The sequence below is a fragment of the Parambassis ranga genome, chromosome 6 (genome assembly GCF_900634625.1).
Source record: "Parambassis ranga chromosome 6, fParRan2.1, whole genome shotgun sequence".
NCBI lineage: Eukaryota > Metazoa > Chordata > Actinopteri > Ambassidae > Parambassis > Parambassis ranga.
In genome coordinates this window covers 13,785,970-13,802,000 of record NC_041027.1, presented here as the reverse complement: position 1 = coordinate 13,802,000, position 16,031 = coordinate 13,785,970, and the positions used below count along the sequence as shown (strand labels likewise).

General features: G+C 46.2%; 3 protein-coding genes and 2 non-coding genes across 5 annotated transcripts; 3 read left to right on the top strand and 2 right to left on the bottom strand.

The window, feature by feature from the left end:
* Positions 1 to 747: 747 nt before the first annotated feature.
* Positions 748 to 7,499, top strand: LOC114437771 (cerebellar degeneration-related protein 2-like). The gene is made up of 6 exons (XM_028408687.1): positions 748 to 1,077; positions 4,279 to 4,391; positions 4,461 to 4,609; positions 4,694 to 4,858; positions 4,927 to 5,134; positions 5,206 to 7,499. The coding sequence occupies exons 1-6, from the start codon at positions 999 to 1,001 to the stop codon at positions 5,971 to 5,973; spliced, it is 1,482 nt and encodes a 493-aa protein (XP_028264488.1). The 5' UTR covers positions 748 to 998; the 3' UTR covers positions 5,974 to 7,499.
* A 159-nt stretch (positions 7,500 to 7,658) lies between these two features.
* On the top strand, positions 7,659 to 7,731 carry trnar-ucg (transfer RNA arginine (anticodon UCG)). Its single transcript has one exon. It is a non-coding gene; the product is annotated as a tRNA-Arg (tRNA).
* A 594-nt stretch (positions 7,732 to 8,325) lies between these two features.
* Positions 8,326 to 9,433, bottom strand: mrpl58 (mitochondrial ribosomal protein L58). The gene is made up of 6 exons (XM_028408338.1): positions 9,186 to 9,433; positions 9,084 to 9,108; positions 8,927 to 8,986; positions 8,757 to 8,839; positions 8,504 to 8,673; positions 8,326 to 8,422 (listed from the first exon to the last, which is right to left on the bottom strand). Exons 1-6 carry the CDS (start codon positions 9,330 to 9,332, stop codon positions 8,338 to 8,340), a joined length of 570 nt encoding a protein of 189 aa, XP_028264139.1. The 5' UTR covers positions 9,333 to 9,433; the 3' UTR covers positions 8,326 to 8,337.
* Positions 9,434 to 9,496: 63 nt separating this feature from the next.
* On the bottom strand, positions 9,497 to 9,568 carry trnaq-cug (transfer RNA glutamine (anticodon CUG)). The gene has a single exon. It is a non-coding gene; the product is annotated as a tRNA-Gln (tRNA).
* A 57-nt stretch (positions 9,569 to 9,625) lies between these two features.
* daglb (diacylglycerol lipase, beta) lies at positions 9,626 to 15,970 on the top strand. Its single transcript, XM_028408337.1, has 15 exons — positions 9,626 to 10,398; positions 10,491 to 10,642; positions 10,756 to 10,930; positions 11,008 to 11,275; positions 11,381 to 11,503; positions 11,581 to 11,708; positions 11,790 to 11,916; positions 12,024 to 12,107; positions 13,018 to 13,095; positions 13,167 to 13,247; positions 13,503 to 13,630; positions 14,227 to 14,295; positions 14,400 to 14,472; positions 14,562 to 14,815; positions 15,046 to 15,970. The coding sequence occupies exons 1-15, from the start codon at positions 10,304 to 10,306 to the stop codon at positions 15,239 to 15,241; spliced, it is 2,031 nt and encodes a 676-aa protein (XP_028264138.1). The 5' UTR covers positions 9,626 to 10,303; the 3' UTR covers positions 15,242 to 15,970.
* The last annotated feature ends 61 nt before the right edge of the window (positions 15,971 to 16,031 follow it).

The following is a 16,031-nucleotide window of genomic DNA, read 5'->3' as shown; positions in this document are numbered from 1 at the left end:
GTAATACATTTACTGTCAATATTTGATTTTTTTTTTAATGGTGGCTCAAAAGTGTTGAGTCTGCTGCCCTCAAGTGGCAACAAACAGTATCTGCAAGCAGAGGATCACTCCATTTATTTTATTTTATTTTATTTTATTGAGATTTAATTTACATTTAATCTAAATGTATTTTATATATTATTTTATTACATTTTTATTTTAGTGTTGTTTTTAAAATAACATATTTCTAAATATTTTAATGTTATTTTTATTTTCATGATTTTAATTTATTTTATTTTGTTGGTATTTAATTTAATTACACCTAATCTTAATTTATTTTCTGTATTATTTTATTATATTTGTATTTTTTATTTTATTGTTATTTTATAATATAAAATATTTTAATGTTATTTTTTAATTTAATTTAATTTTTATGAAACCTCTGTATTTATCACTGCCCCTACATCGCAAGAGTTGAATCATGAGGTAATGTTGCGTTTACGTGCAGTCTGAAATGTCAGCGGCCTCATGTCAGATTACGGGTCTTGTAGGTACCTATCCCACTAATGGGTGTAGATCCATCGGGTGCTATGGTAACGCAAACCTGGCGGGAGTCTAGAGGGCGCCCTTGACTGAAAGCTGCTTGAGATGAGACAAAGCTGCGTCTTACGAGCAGCACGTGAAGGCGTCGTGAAGACGGGGAGAAAGGAAGTGCTGTTGTTGCAACATCGCTGCCACGTCTGTAGGATCCTCTGCAGCTGCTGCAGCGGTGACAGGAGGCCGGCCGGTACGCCGCGATGGGCCGATGCTGGGCGGAGGATGAGGAGGTGGAGGGATGAGAGGGAGAGGTGGGAGTGACCGAGGAAGGAAAGAGGAAACACGTAGAGCCACAACACAGCTGAAGGCAGCCGCTGGAAGGAGCGGCCGCTGCTTTCTGGAGGATCTCGGAGGTCTATTGTTCAGACAGACGGCGCCTTACCCAGCATCCAGCAGCAGGAGGAGGAGGACGGGGCTGACCCATGCTAAGCTCAGGGGGGATGGAGGACTTTGTAACCGAGGAGGAAGAGCCGTGGTACGACCAGCAGGACCTGGAGCAGGGTAAGACAAGACACCATCCTCCTCCTCCTCCTCCACAGCATCCCTCCTGTCAGCTGCTGGCGCCGGCCTGCCTCTGAACAAAGACTCTGTGTCGCGGCAGAGAGCGTTTTTAGAGCTTAGAATTTAAATTCTGAAGGAGTTTATGATGCTTCTGTGTCAACAAAGCGTGCGGAGCAGAGCCGGAGACTGTCCGGAGTTATCTATTTATGATATTTCCCAAATGATTCGGTTGATTTATTGATTTATCTACTGAAACTACCCACAATATATGACCAAAGGTTCAGCTTCTGTCTGCTATATTTATTATTTGTGAGGATTTTTATTATATAAACAGAATAAAATGCAAAATAATGTAAGTATCCACTTTATCTGAAGGGGAAGTCCTGCAGCCAGTGTGCCCGGGTGTTAAAATACTGATTATCTGCAACAATATAATCAAAAGAAAACATCTGTTAAAGCTGTGAAGCTGGAGCATCAAACGATTCGATGACAAAATGATTCAATTGTGGCTCAGGAGCAGTGCAGGAGGAGGTTCGGCCCACTCCACAGTCAGCTGGTTAACCACGTGTGCCTTCATTCACCAGTGTTTTAAAAGGCCTCTTTAAGTTTATAACAGCCAGTTTCCATACAGATGAGGACGATCTCAGTTCAGGGGAACTATAGGGAGCTAGATTCTGGAGCCGAGCTGTGTCATTTGCAATGCAAACTTTAACTGATCTGCAGCTTCACCTGAACGTCCTGCTGTGACACTGACTCATCCTGTTTTCTGCACCACTTCCTGTCCTGTCACCACTCATTATAGCAGCTCAGCAGCAGGAAGCTGATGCTGTGATGTCACAGATTTGGACAGTTTGAAGGTAAAAATAGATCTTACAGAACATAAAGATGGAGCAGGGTGGTGGAGAGGACTTCAAAGCTTTGATGGAGGATGTCAGAGCTCTCGGAGCTTCAAGGTGCTGAGGATGCGACCCATCAGTCACTTCTGTAGCTGAAAGGTGCAGTTCCCTGACTGGCCACTTGAGGCCAACCCCCATCGACGTCCATGTTAAAACAACGTAAACTTTTGACAGCATAAATAAAGATGATTACGGCCTGGTGCAAACACAGATCTTCACAGTTTGAATCGGTGGAATGAGGAGCCTGTTCTGATGTAACTGTAGCTCACATTTGAAGGAAGACGTGTAATTAGGATGCTGCTTTGTTCGGGCCTTTGTGTGATTTAGCCTCAGCTCCTCCTGGCTCTGGACCAAGGAGCAGAATGTGGCTCTGCCAGCTGAGACCTGGGCCTGCTGGCCTGCTTTTCATCTGATGAGAGAGCTGTTAGAAGCTTCTTGTCACATCCTAAGTGTTTACGCCCACATAAGTATGAAAGAGCAGAGGTCCCAGAGTGGGCCGCATAAGCCCGGCTGGATGCTGCTGTTTGTTGGAGCACATTAGGGGCAGTTTGTCCTCTCAGCTCTCCACTGTAGCACTAAATAATTCATTTCTGGCCCTGAACCTTTTTCCTCTGCACCACCGGGGAAAAAAGAAGGAACAGGAGAAAGTCTTGTTTTCCACATTCCAGGGAATCCCATGGGTGATAAGCACCTACCCACACACACAGCACAGCCTGTGGAAGACATCAGCACACACTCTGCTGGATGTGCTGATACGATCCGGACCGTAAACGCTTTACTGGACGCAGAGTGTGCAGCTGAGCTCTTTGAACGTACAGACCCTAGACTCCCGGCTGGTTCCAGCTGGTTTTAAAGAGCATGCAGGAAGTGTATTCCTCATACATGATGTAATTAAGGCGGCGCTCCAGGCCCTGCGTGGTGGATCAGTGTCCGGTCTGTCTGGAGTAAACAGACAGCGGCCTGTGGCGACTATTGACCTGCTAAGTATTCTATCGATCGGCTGTCACCCCCACTCCCACTCCCACTCTCACGTTGTTTTCCTCCTCTGTTAGCCTCCCGTCACTTGTGTAGCTCTCTCTCTCTCTCTCTCTGTCTGGCTGCCAAAGAGAATTTGAATGTGGACGCTAACACAGTGTCACGTTTGTCCGAGGCAGCTTCTGCTAATAAAGAAGCTCTTCTCTTTACCCGTTGCTAGCCTTGTAGCTAACACTGCTAATGCCATCTCCCCAGTGTGTGACCAGTATTAACTCGTATATCAGCGTGTTGTTGCTGCTTCAGATCTTTACACCACACGCTGTATGTGATGTCACCCATTGGTTTCTTCTCACCATGTTGGCAGCATCTGAGTCCACCTAAACTCCTGGTTAATCCAAATACAGGCAAAACACAGGTCGCCCCCCCCCTATTAATTATGTGAATAATTAAAAATAAGTTCAGCAGTTTAACCAGCTGCAGTCACACGAAAGAAACGATTCTGTGATTTATCGCGATATTTTATTTGGAGGTACTGGTATCGATTTAAGTTGTGGCCAAATTGTTTTTTTTATTAATTATTTATTAGCAAACATGTATATATAAAATCACAATATACACCGCCTTTGTTACAGTATCGGGATATATCGTGTATCGTATCGTATCGTGACATGTGTATCGTGATATGTATCATATCGCCAGATTCTTGCCAATACACAGCCGTAGTAAATATGCTAGCCTTATTTCATAAATTCGCATTTAGCAGTTGACATAAATGAACATGAACACCGAAAGGTTAATTATGGATAGTTGGATCAATGAAAGTCCACTTCAGCCTTCTGCCCCTGATCCTTGATATGATTGTGTGGAGGTCACAGTACTCTCGTTCATTCAGGAGCACCTGGGCCTCACAGGAATACATTACACCATCCGCACAGAGGTGTGTGAATAGGCCCATAATATGAGCTGCAAGCCAAGCCCGGTCTGTTGGCACACACCAGGTCCTGCTGACTCAGAACCAGTGATGTAGGCCAGCGGCAGCAGCGCTGAGTCAGAGCACAGTCAGAACAGAGGGTGATGACAGTGACTCGTCTCAGCGGACACGTGTCTCTCTGACCTTCATATTCAGCAGGTGGAGAGAAGAGGACACGCTGAAGGCTGGAGTCTCATTCTGCTCTCCTGTCCAACTCCTCCGGTCCAGACCGGGATGGTCCAGACCCTGTCCTCTTAAAATAGAACACTCTTGGTGCTCATTACGTCTTCTGTGAGACAGACTTCTCAATCTGTCCTCTCCTGTTATTAATATTAATGCCGTCTTTATTAATTTCCCTAGATCTGCACTTGGCTGCAGAGCTCGGGAAGACTCTGTTGGAGAGAAACAAGGAGCTGGAGGACTCCCTGCAGCAGATGTACATCACCAATGAAGAGCAAGTCCAAGAAATCGAGGTGTGAATGAACAAAATGTTCATGTACGAACCCAAAGTTCCTTTATAGTAACATGTTTTTGTGTCCTAGTATTTGTCCAAACAGCTGGAGGTGCTGCGGGACATGAACGAGCAGCATGCCAAAGTGTACGAGCAGCTGGACGGCACAGCCCGAGAGCTGGAGAGCACCAACCACAACCTGGTGACGGACAGCAAGGCCTCGCAGCACAAGATCGAGAGGTGAGCGGGACCCGGAGGTTTTCCGCTCTGAACGTCTTGTCTACTAAAAGTCTTATTTTTTTTTTTTGTCTCCTTCTGCACCAGGCTGACGGGGACTATTGAGACCTTGCAGAAACAGGTGGAGTCTCTGTCAGGCCAGGTGGAGCAGCTTCGCTCCATGGAGCAGCTCCGAGTCAAGAGGGAGAAGAGGGAGCGGCGCAAGACCATCCACTCGTTCCCGTGCCTGAGGGAGCTGTGCACGGCGCCCAGGTAGGTGTCAGGAACACATTCACGCTCTCAGAACCAGCGGGATAAACATTTGTTCTTCATTCCATCAGGTACGAGGATGAGTTTGTAGTCGGCAGGGCGGAGAGCTTCACGGTGGAGGCCAAGCGTCCGCCTTTTGAAGAGGAGAACCAGCACCTGAGGGAGGCAGTGTCGGCTCTGCGGGCAGCAGTACGGACCGAGAGAGGTCGTAGAGAAGGGGTGGAGAGGGAGTGCAACCTCCTGATAGCAGAGTTCTCCCGGCTGCAGACCCGGGTGCAGGTCAGTGCTTCACCAGAAGGTGCATCTCCAAACACACGAGCTGGATGAAGTGTGACTGTTTGTGCCCACAGGATGCTGAGAGCTGCCAGGCCCGGGTGCATGAGCTGGAGGTGGAGCTGCAGGAGCTGCAGCAGCTACGCCGCGCCAGGACCTTCCTGCTGAGTGGCGAGGACGACGGCGTGGCTCTCACCCAGACTGTCCTCAGCATCACCCCAGAGACCGACACTTTCCTGGAGATAGAGTCCGGGGAGACGGGAGGAGGCGTGAGGGAGGAGACTGAAGGTGGAGGAGGCGTTGGAGGCGAGGCCTTACCCGAGTCCAGCCCCGTGAGGAAAAGCTGCAGTGACACGGCACTCAACGCCATCGTGGCGCGAGATGCGTCCGGCCGGCGTAGAGGCAGCTACGCTCTGCACGCCAACAGCGTGAGGAAGAGGGGCATGTCCATCCTCAGGGAGGTGGATGAGCAGTACCACGCCCTGCTGGAGAAATACGAGGAGTTGTTGGGGAAGTGTCGGCGCCACGAGGAGAGCCTGTGCCACGCCGGCGTCCAGACCTCGCGGCCCGTCTCCCGCGACCCGTCCATGAAAGACTGCGCCATGGGACCCACCCCTGCCCCTCCACCCACCCCCACACAGTCCCCCTCCACCCCTGAAGCCATTGAGAGCATCAGCAAGCAGGTGGAGGCGGTGGATAAGCGCCTGGGGCAGAACACACCAGAGTACAAAGCCCTTTTTAAAGAGATCTTCTCTCGTATCCAGAAAACCAAGATGGACATCAAAGCTACCAAAGCTGCTAAAGCTAGCAAGTCCGGCAAATCCGGCAAATCCAGTAAACACTAAACTTGTAGTGAGAGCGTGAACCACAAGAGGGGGCTACTCAGAACAGGGCGAGGTCACTTCAGGCTGCATGTGATCCAGTTTAAACCTCTTCTTTATTCTAACTGTCTGCTGGCTTCACTCCTTATACAATAACACACCGCTCATGATCCTCACAAGTGCACTACAAGGTCAAACTCACCAGAACGTTACACGACAGGACGTCTAACTGCGTGTTTATTATAAAGGACTGTACTAACACTAGCGTAGTTATGGACCCCGAGGTGCTAATTATCTCACTGCTGACCATGTAAACAAGCCTTTTGGACAGATTCACACACCACTGTAGGGTTTTAATGGTTACAATGTGAAGCTACAGCCCGTAGCCTTGCTTAGCTTAGCATAAAAGTTAGCCTGTTTTTGCAAACAAGAAGTGGTGGAGTTTGTGAGCTTTTAGTAAGCTAGCTAGGTGTGGCCTTTGTAGACCTGAGGGCAACATTACGGTAATCCTGGTGCTTGTCTGAGTGCTAAGCTAAGCTAACTAGCGGCTAGCTGTAGCCATAGGTTAATTTTTTTGTAATTTTTTTTTGGCTCAGATGCTCATAATACCAAGGCATTATAGCACTCAGCCACACGTCATGTTACTCACCACTCTGAAAGTGTAGTTTATTTCAAGATAAATGTTTAAATACGTGTGATGATCCCTAAAAATGCTAAATAGCCGCTGTCATACAGACAGGTCGCAACAGACAATCTGTGCAGACTGAAGAATAGCTCGGTGTCATAATTGAAATGTAAAATGTGAACTGACTTTTTTTTTTAAACAATATAATATTCTGTGGATTCTTTTTTAGGACATTATTTATAGTTAGAAACTCTGTAACCACTATAAGGCTTCACACCAGGGCTTCGTTAACACCCAGCAGTCTTAATATATAAAACTAACCTGCAACATATTGCACCTTTTTTTCCACAATATACGAAACCTATGCCTTTTTTCTGCGCCGATATATCTAAACCTTTATTATAACAGACGTTGTTGCAGCTGATATTTTATACCCAGCCTGTCACGTGTGGCAGAGGGGACGTACGTTTGTCTGCTGAGGACTCCAGTTTCTTCCTCGTGTACAGTTGCAGAAATGGAATCAAACTGTGGTGTATAAAGTGCATTTGAAGTCAATGCTTGTGTCTTTTAAATTGATGCATAAGAGGGAAATATGTGTTAGCGTAGAGGGAACGATGCCAAACCAGAGTCTGCTTCTGTTTTAAAGGCTCAGTGGGTTTCTGTACTGTATGTCTTACATTTTGCACTTGAAAAGGTCTCTTAACCGTTAGTTTGACTAATATTGTTTCTGTGTATTTATTTGTGCGTGAATGTATTTTTTTTAAACTTTCAGTGCCTGTATGTGAATGTCAATAACATATTGTCAAAAGAAAGCTATTTAGTTTGCTTTACTTTTATTATCCAGTTATTATTGAGATATTCCCATTAAAGTTTATTATTACTGAACTAAAACCTACTTTACCCTGTTAATAAAGCATTTCCATGACGCAACTTGTGCTGTTTTTTTTCTTTACAAGTAGTGAAGTTTTAGAAATGCGATTTATTTACGCTACGTCATTTATAGATATACATATAAATATGAGGTATGCGTATAGGTGGTATGTACAAGTATTTCTACAAAGCACGGCTTCATGTTTGCCAATCCGACCGCGTGGCCTAATGGATAAGGCGTCTGACTTCGGATCAGAAGATTGAGGGTTCGAGTCCCTTCGTGGTCGTCTTTTACTTTGTTACCGTCTCATAGTTATGTCCTCAGAACCGAGTGGTGCGAAGGCTTTATTCTAATTTTAGTGTGTATTGCATTTTGTTTTTTAAGCAAAATCGTTTTCGTCTTACAAACGAAAAAATCTTTGTTATCTTTGTTTTTTGCAGCCTTTGTGTTGTATTTCGTGCTGCATAACCGAGCTGTAACGCTAACGCTATGCTAACACTACGCTTTAGCAGTTAGCCTAACGTTACAGCGAAATAACACGACACATATACGCGACACTATATGTGACCACATACATGTAATCATATATGTGCTCATCATGACCACATCAATGTACAAGCAGAGTGGCGCAGCGGAAGCGTGCTGGGCCCATAACCCAGAGGTCGATGGATCGAAACCATCCTCTGCTAACTTTTCCATTTTGCAATATTTGCAGTAACTTCTTCTCCGGTTTTCCTTTCTGTCATTTTTAATCTAAAGCACTAATGAAATTCATAGTTTTATATATAACAATGTTTCTGCTTTTATTTTACACGAAATTAAAGACAAAACAGTGAACACATACATATAAATAAGAGAAATATTGAGAAAACAAAGCCACGTCGACGTTCACTTAGTCAAAGTCCACTCTTCTGCTGTGCTTGGTAGCTGCATGGATCTTCTTCTGTTTGAGTCTCTCCTTGTCCCTCCTTGCCAACCTGCACAACATGTTTCACATTAGACACCAGCTGTCAAAGTGAATGGAGAAGCAGTGTGATGCATGTTTTTTTAGTCGGTACCTGGCCGCCCTCAGGGCCACGTCCTCCTGTGTGGGTTCAGGGGGCTTTTCACTGGCCTCTGCTATGATGGCAGATATCTTCTGTACACAGTCAGCCAGGTTCCTTTGTTGACTCCTGCTCAGCTCTGAGGTCACCAGCAGCTCCCCTGCCTTATTGATGCGGGTTTTGTTCTGTCAGGTCCAGTTTAAGAATAAGACAAAGGGAAATCAGCACATAATAAACTGTTCTGTTAACTAATAATAATAAAACAAACCTTTTCTAGAATTTTTTGTCGAACATCTTCTGGGATCCAGTCTGCTGTCTGGACGTGGAATCTGACTTCCGCTTTGGTGCTGGCTGTCGATATGAGTATTTAACTACTTAATTAAGCACGTACTGGTTATTATTAAATAAATATCCAGGTAAAAATTCAACTCTGACAACCTTTGTTGACATGCTGACCACCAGGACCACTGCTTCTGCTGTAAGAAACCGTCAGCCGCTCTACCGTCCATAAAGAAGTAAGATATACATTATTAAAGCTCATACATGACAGTCAGTGTGTTCTGATTCATATTTTATATTTATTGTGTATATTTACCTACTGGAATGTCCCATTGATTCTCCTTTAAAAGTGTAAAAGTAAACCATGTGTCACTTAATGTTAAACCAGGGCAAACATGTCCGTGTTTGTTACTCTAACCTGTGCGCTGTCTCCCCTCCGGGTCCCGTAGCTAAAGGTCGATGTGTTGATATGTCTTAATACCGCAGTCTTTAATGTCTCTTGCGTCCCAATCACGTTTATTTTGCGACAAAACAAATAAGAACATCGAGCCATGGATGCCGCCATGTTGGACTGACGTCATTGTGACAACAAAGTGATGTTGCAGTTAATTTAGCTGCAAATGTAGTTTGTGTGCACGTATTTAATAAACATTTACGAGCTGCAAAAACGACGATATTTCAAAAACCTTTTAAAAAAATATAGATTTAAGCAGCAATAATAATAAATTCAGGTTCCACCGAGATTTGAACTCGGATCGCTGGATTCAGAGTCCAGAGTGCTAACCATTACACCATGGAACCACACGTCACGATGTTCACCAACTACAAATATAAACCAGGAAATCGGTACAATACCGGAACTGTTGTTTCGTGATCTTTCTCGTAGTGGGAGGACATTTGTGGACGTACAGGGTTAGGTTTTGTAGCAAAACAATTTCGCTTTCTTCATCTAGCTGTTATTCAAATACGCCTTTAGGGCTGATAGACCGCCCGATATATTGGGGGCTGTGTTACTATATTATTAGATAAACAACAGCAGTGTTTGTTAAACGGAACTTGTAATCATTATCTCGATAAAGCTCTGGAGTATTTTTAGCGAGCTAGCTAAGGTTAGAAGCTAACCGCGTAACAGGTAAACGTTCTGCTGGCTGACGTTAACCACACATTAGCACACCTTTTCTCGTGTTTATTATACCAGCACGTCGCCAACCTTGACAGTATTAGCTCGGGACTTTGTTGAATAACATTAGTTTAGGTAACGTTGGCGGATGTTAGCATACTCAGCGTTGGATTGTAGCTAGTTTACGCTGTGAGGCTTGTTGTGAGGATGTTTTTTCGGGGTAATTATGCAACACGGGGAATTTAACATGAGAACAGTGGGGTAAGATCGGTAACAGTGGGTATAACTGCTGCTGTGACAGTGGAGTCATGCATGACGGGAAGTGTCTACTGAGTAAGAGGACCGTACACACCCTATAGTGGCGCAACGGAGAAAGTGTCATCAGTGAGAAATATTTTGCTCTTTCACTTGCGAGAATGCCTGGAATAGTGGCGTTTGGTCGGCGGTGGGGAATCGCCAGCGATGATCTCGTTTTCCCCGGCTGCTTTGAACTGTTCATCCGTGTGCTTTGGTATGTATGTCATTCCTTATGGGCCACTGATGACGTCTGTTCCCTCAAATGTGCACAATAAGGATCACCAGGTTCTTGTTCTTGTACCCTAGGTGGATCGGCACCATGATCCTGTTCACTTATCACAAGGGTCATTTTGATTGTAATGGGAGAGGAGTTCTTCACACCTACTTGGTGGGACTGCTGGTGGTGCTGGCGCTCATCATCCTGTCACTGTGTGCTGTTGTTTACGTCAGTGCCCAGGGTAAGTCAGACATCACAACAACAAACAGCAGCAGCAGGTTCTTCTAGAATGTGCAAAGAGGAATGTGTCCGAGTGCCTGATGAGTGCATAAGTGTGGCGTTACTCTGTCTCAGGTACCATTACAAACCCTGGGCCGCGGCGCTCCATGCCTGCTCTGGTGTACCTGCGTGCTCTGCTGTACATCCCTGAACTTGTGTGGGCCTGTCTCGGAGCTGTCTGGGTGTCAGACGACAGTAAAGGCTGTGATCCTGCCACAGTGGGTGCTGTCATTGCTGCAGTGATTGCCAGGTAGGGTCATCACGGCATCATCATTCTTCCAAGATTTATTCGGAATAGGCTTTAATCAGGTGTTTTTGTTTTAACAGCTGGATCATCCTGCTGTTCACGGGTGTGGGGGTGGTGTTTGTTTTTGACCCACTGGGAAACCCCCGCCGTCAGCCCGCTGCCATGGAGCCCCTGGGAGTACGAGACATGGAGAGCAGTGAGGGCAACCAGTTCCTGTCCACAGCCCGCTCCCTGGCTGTTAAAGTGTGGGAGAGCAGGCTGCGTCTCCTGTGCTGTTGTCTGCCGCAGGATGAGAGCCACCGGGCAGCATTCTCCAGCATCGCACAGCTTTTCAGCGCCTTCTTCTCTGTTAGTGATGCTGCTTTACAATAATGCAGGATACTGCAAGGAGTCAACAGGAACTGGTGTTATACTCACACACGGTGCATTGTACCGTCCTCTCTGCTGTTGCAGGACACAGACCTGGTTCCCAGTGACATAGCAGCAGGGTTGGCTTTGCTGCACCAGGAGCAAGATAAGATGGAGCTGAGCAGAGACCCGGATGTCATTGTCAACCACAGCCCTTCCTCTCCAATGGTAAGTCACCTGATATTTAGCTACAGTAGAGCTCAGAATAGACAAGACAGTTGTCTGAACATCGGTGCTGTTTGAAGGGAGAAGATTTGGAGACAGAGTTGGAGAAAGCAGCTCACTGTATGCAGTTTGCTGCAGCAGCTTACGGCTGGCCGTTGTACATCTACTCCAACCCCCTCACTGGCCCCTGCAAGCTCAGTGGAGACTGGTAGGCTGATGCCTTTTTTTGTGTGTAAGGTAAAAATGAACTTCAGTTGTCCACATCCACAAGTGTGTGTCTTTGTGTCAGCTGTAGGAGTCGTGCAGCGGAGTATGAGATTGTCGGTGGAGACCACCTTGGCTGCCACTTCTCATCCATCCTGCACAGCACTGGCTTGCAGTACAGGGACTTCATCTTTGTCAGCTTCCATAACCAGGTAGGAGTTTCACCTGTGTCCTCTCTGTCCAACGTTTACTCAGAGGTCACGAAAAAAAAAAATAGAATATGACATCAAGACTTGAGTTAATGCATGCTGTGTTGCAGATCTATGAGATCCCTTTCTATGTGGCTCTGGATCATAAGAGGGAGGCTGTTCTGGTGGCTGTCCGAGGAACACTGTCGCTGAAGGTGAGTTTTTACCATTGACAGTAAAAACTATGGACAGAGCTTCCGTGACGTCACCCGTTTGTTTCTGAAGAGCCGTTCTGAGGCTCGGTGGGAGGCTCCGGGACATGATGACCGCCGCCATGTTGGCAGCGCCATGTTGGCAGCGCCACGTCCGCCAAAACTCCAAATATGGACAAAAAGGGGGAGCACGAGCGGGATTTAGGGGGGCGGGCGATTGTGGAAGCAGGAAACTCACGTTGTGATACGTCAACTGTCTGTCACTCAAGCGGCAACGCCCATAATTATGCATAATTTTAAGTCCGAATACCATTGAAACGAGTGAGTTGTAAAAAAATTCACCCCCCCTACAATTGACACTAGAAGAGAACCTATCATCTGAGACCAGAGTGGTTTTTTGTACCAGGCTGTAAACATGTTCTTTTCTGCTGTGAAGTCGGTCATTTTAACATGGGAGTCTATGGGAAATTACTTGCTTTTGGAGCCAGCCCCCAGTGGTTGTGGCGTGAATTACACGTTTTGACACTTCCGCATGGGCTTCAGGTCTGAGCCCCAGAGGCTGCCGCTTGGTTTTTACTCATAGAAAATCAGTTCAAATCGTTTTTCAATGTCTTTCAGTCAGAAGCTGAAGCGTTGGTGCTTTTTGTGTGACCATTAAGAAAACTAGTGATCCCTCTTCACTGTGTGACTGCTGTGCACTGTGTCCTGTTTCCTCTTGCTGTTCAGAATCACTTCCTTGTTTGTATGGATGACAGATGGCCGAGTAACCGAAAGAATAGGCAGATAAATTTAGGTTCCACGTGTCTTCAAGTGATGTCATGTGACCTCTCCCTGTGAAAAGTTAAGACAAAGTAGGGTAGAGTGTTTAGGGTGTGTGTCTTCTTTTGAACACGTGTCTCAATGTTCCCGACAGGACGTCCTGACGGACCTGTCTGCTGAATGTGAGAACCTGCCTGTGGAAGGAGTGTCTGGAGCCTGCTACGCCCATAAGGTAAGGCCTGTTTTAACTGAAAACCCGGCGTCGTTTGTGTGTTTTCTTACAGGTGGTTGTGTCTCCTGCAGGGCATGTGCCAGGCGGCGACTTACATCTACAAGAAGCTGGTCAACGATGGCATCCTGAACCAGGCGTTCTCCATCGCACCGGTAAGAAGTGAAACCAGGGTCACACACAGGCTGTGTTTCAGCAGCAGCAGCTGGCATCACTGAGTTTTATTTCACTTACATCCCAGCTGGTAAATCCTGCTTAAAATAAACAAGACGTGATGGTGATTACAGTTATAGTTTAGCTTTAAAGCTTTAATCTACTACACACACAAACTGTGCGAGCTTCCCCTTCAGTCTAGCCGGTGTCTGCAGATGTAAAGCACGCAGTGTGTTTGTGGCTTCCTGTGTTTGTAGGAGTACAAACTGGTCATCACTGGGCACAGTCTGGGCGCCGGCACTGCTTCACTGCTGGCTATTCTCTTGCGCAATTCCTTCCCCACCCTGCAGTGCTACTCCTTCTCTCCACCAGGGGGACTCCTGAGGTAAGGCAGCCGATACACTCAAGATGTAAGATCAGGACTTGTTTTTAATCTCCTTAATTCAAACAAAATTCTGCATAAAACAAAAAAATCTACATTCCTTAGTGCCATTAGAAAGACATCATTAGTTAACGTGGGCTCAGCCATCATGGGATTAAAATTCTTTCTGCTGTTGATTGAGTTAAGAGCTGATTTATGAGTAAAATATAACCTGTTCATCCTCTTGGTGTGTGGCTGACTGTTGTACATTATAATTTATTTAAACATTTTTAAATCAATAATCAAAGGAATTCCTCTTGTGCTGCTTTAAAATGCAGCTGACCCAGTTACACTGTTCATATATGTCAACTCAATATAGATCTGTCACAGCTGGGGTTCTCTGTTAGTGCAGGGATCAGGAAGTCCCTGGTCCACGTCTGTCCAGCAGGACCATTGTTACGTGTCATTCATTTCCTGCCATTTTCCTACTCCTTCCTTACCATAGAAATTCCAAATAATTTCAGACTTTGTATTATTCGGACGGCCGCGCATGACTTGAACATGTGTGCTGTCTACACGCTGTTATACTGCTTCCAATGGGCTGTTCTCTGTATGTGCAGTAAAGCCTTAGCTGATTACTCCAAGGACTTTGTGGTCTCCGTGGTGCTGGGAAAGGATCTGGTTCCCAGGTAAGACAGAAGGCTCGTTTACGAAGTCTGTGTTACAGGCACAGAGCAGCCGTGCAGCTGACATGCTGCTCATCTTCTTACATTATTTTATTCTCTTTGCACAGGCTGAGCATCCCCAACATGGAAGATCTGAAGAGACGGATCCTTAAAATAGTTTCAAACTGCAACAAGCCCAAAGTAAAGACACACTAACACCCAGATATTAGCACCGCACTGAGCAGCGTGTTGCATTGCTCGTCAGTAACTTCAGATATTTTCCATCGCAGTACCGCATCCTGCTGCAGGGATGCTGGTACGAGCTGTTCGGAGGAGACCCGGATGATTTTCCCACCGAGATGGAAAACAGGAGGGAGGAGGAGCTCAGCCAGCCGCTGCTGGGGGAGGAGTCGCTGATGATCCGCCACTCGTCGTCCTATCAGAGCCTAGCGTCGGACGACTCGCCTGCCCACACGGCCACACACTTACCGCTCTTCCTGCCCGGACGCGTCTTACACATCACAGAGGATGGGCCAACACGGAGGTGGGTCATGCGATTCATTTCTACAACCAATCAAAACAATCAATGAAGATGGATAAGTAGCATCTCAGGCTGCAGGGAACCAATGAGTATTTGAAACTGTCCCTTTAAACTGAAACGTGCACACCGACTGATTTCAGGTGCTGATAGTCACATGAGCAGCTCTCAGTGCTTCGAAATTTGCATCAACTCCAGGGGGAAACACACACACACTCTCTCTTTTCTTTCCTCAGATCCTGTTTCTCGCAGGTGCGCTACCGCGCAGACTGGTCCAACGAAATGGCGTTCAGGAGTATCCTCATCAGCCCCAGGATGCTGGTCGATCACATGCCCGACGCCGTGCTCCGAGCGCTCAACAGCCTGACCAGCGACAGGCCCTTCTCCCTCTGCCCCTCCTCTTTAAACAACAGCCAGCCCAACGTCATCTGAAACATACACAAGAGACTCCGACAGCATCCTAAGACCACTGCCCTGTAGTCCCAACCTCACCTAATGTATGTACATGTTGTTCCCAGGCTTCTAAACAGCTGATTGTAGCGGATGACCCAGATTCGTAAAGAGAACCCACGCCGGAGTACAAGGACTTTGTTTGTTCAATTGCACTTTTAATTATTTAATTTGAATTTACTTTAACATGGAGATACTCCATGAGCAACTTCATGCCATGATCTTTGAATGTGCGTTGTGTACAACATTTGACAGTGCTGCAGTTTTAATGTAACGTCAGTGTTATACTGTTTTTGTTTGTTTGTTTGTTTGTGTGAGTGGCAGAGGACTCTAAAAAGCCTCCGCTCTCGTCTTCCACAGGTACCTCAACATGTGGACTTATTTATATCTCCGTTGTGAAGTAGCTGTGGTTAGCCTGTGTTGTTGTTTTAATGTCTTCAGACATCAGGGTGAACAGTGCCTATGCATTTACAGACAGACAGACAGAAGATATATCGCGGTGTGTGTGTGTTTACGGGACTTTTCTCTTCGGTGCAGTTTGAACCGTGCATGATGGTGACAGATACTAAAAGGAGCGGGAGAGGTGGAAGCATTTTGTTTACTTGCCATAACTACAGTGTGTGAATCAGCTGATGCCTGCATAACTATTCCACAACCTCATGAGTATGAATTGATCTTCTTGATGCAAATAAAATCATTTGTTAAGCACACTTTCATTTGTTTCTTTTCTTAAGTGTATCGTGATTAATCTATTGAATCAGACAGGAGTGAG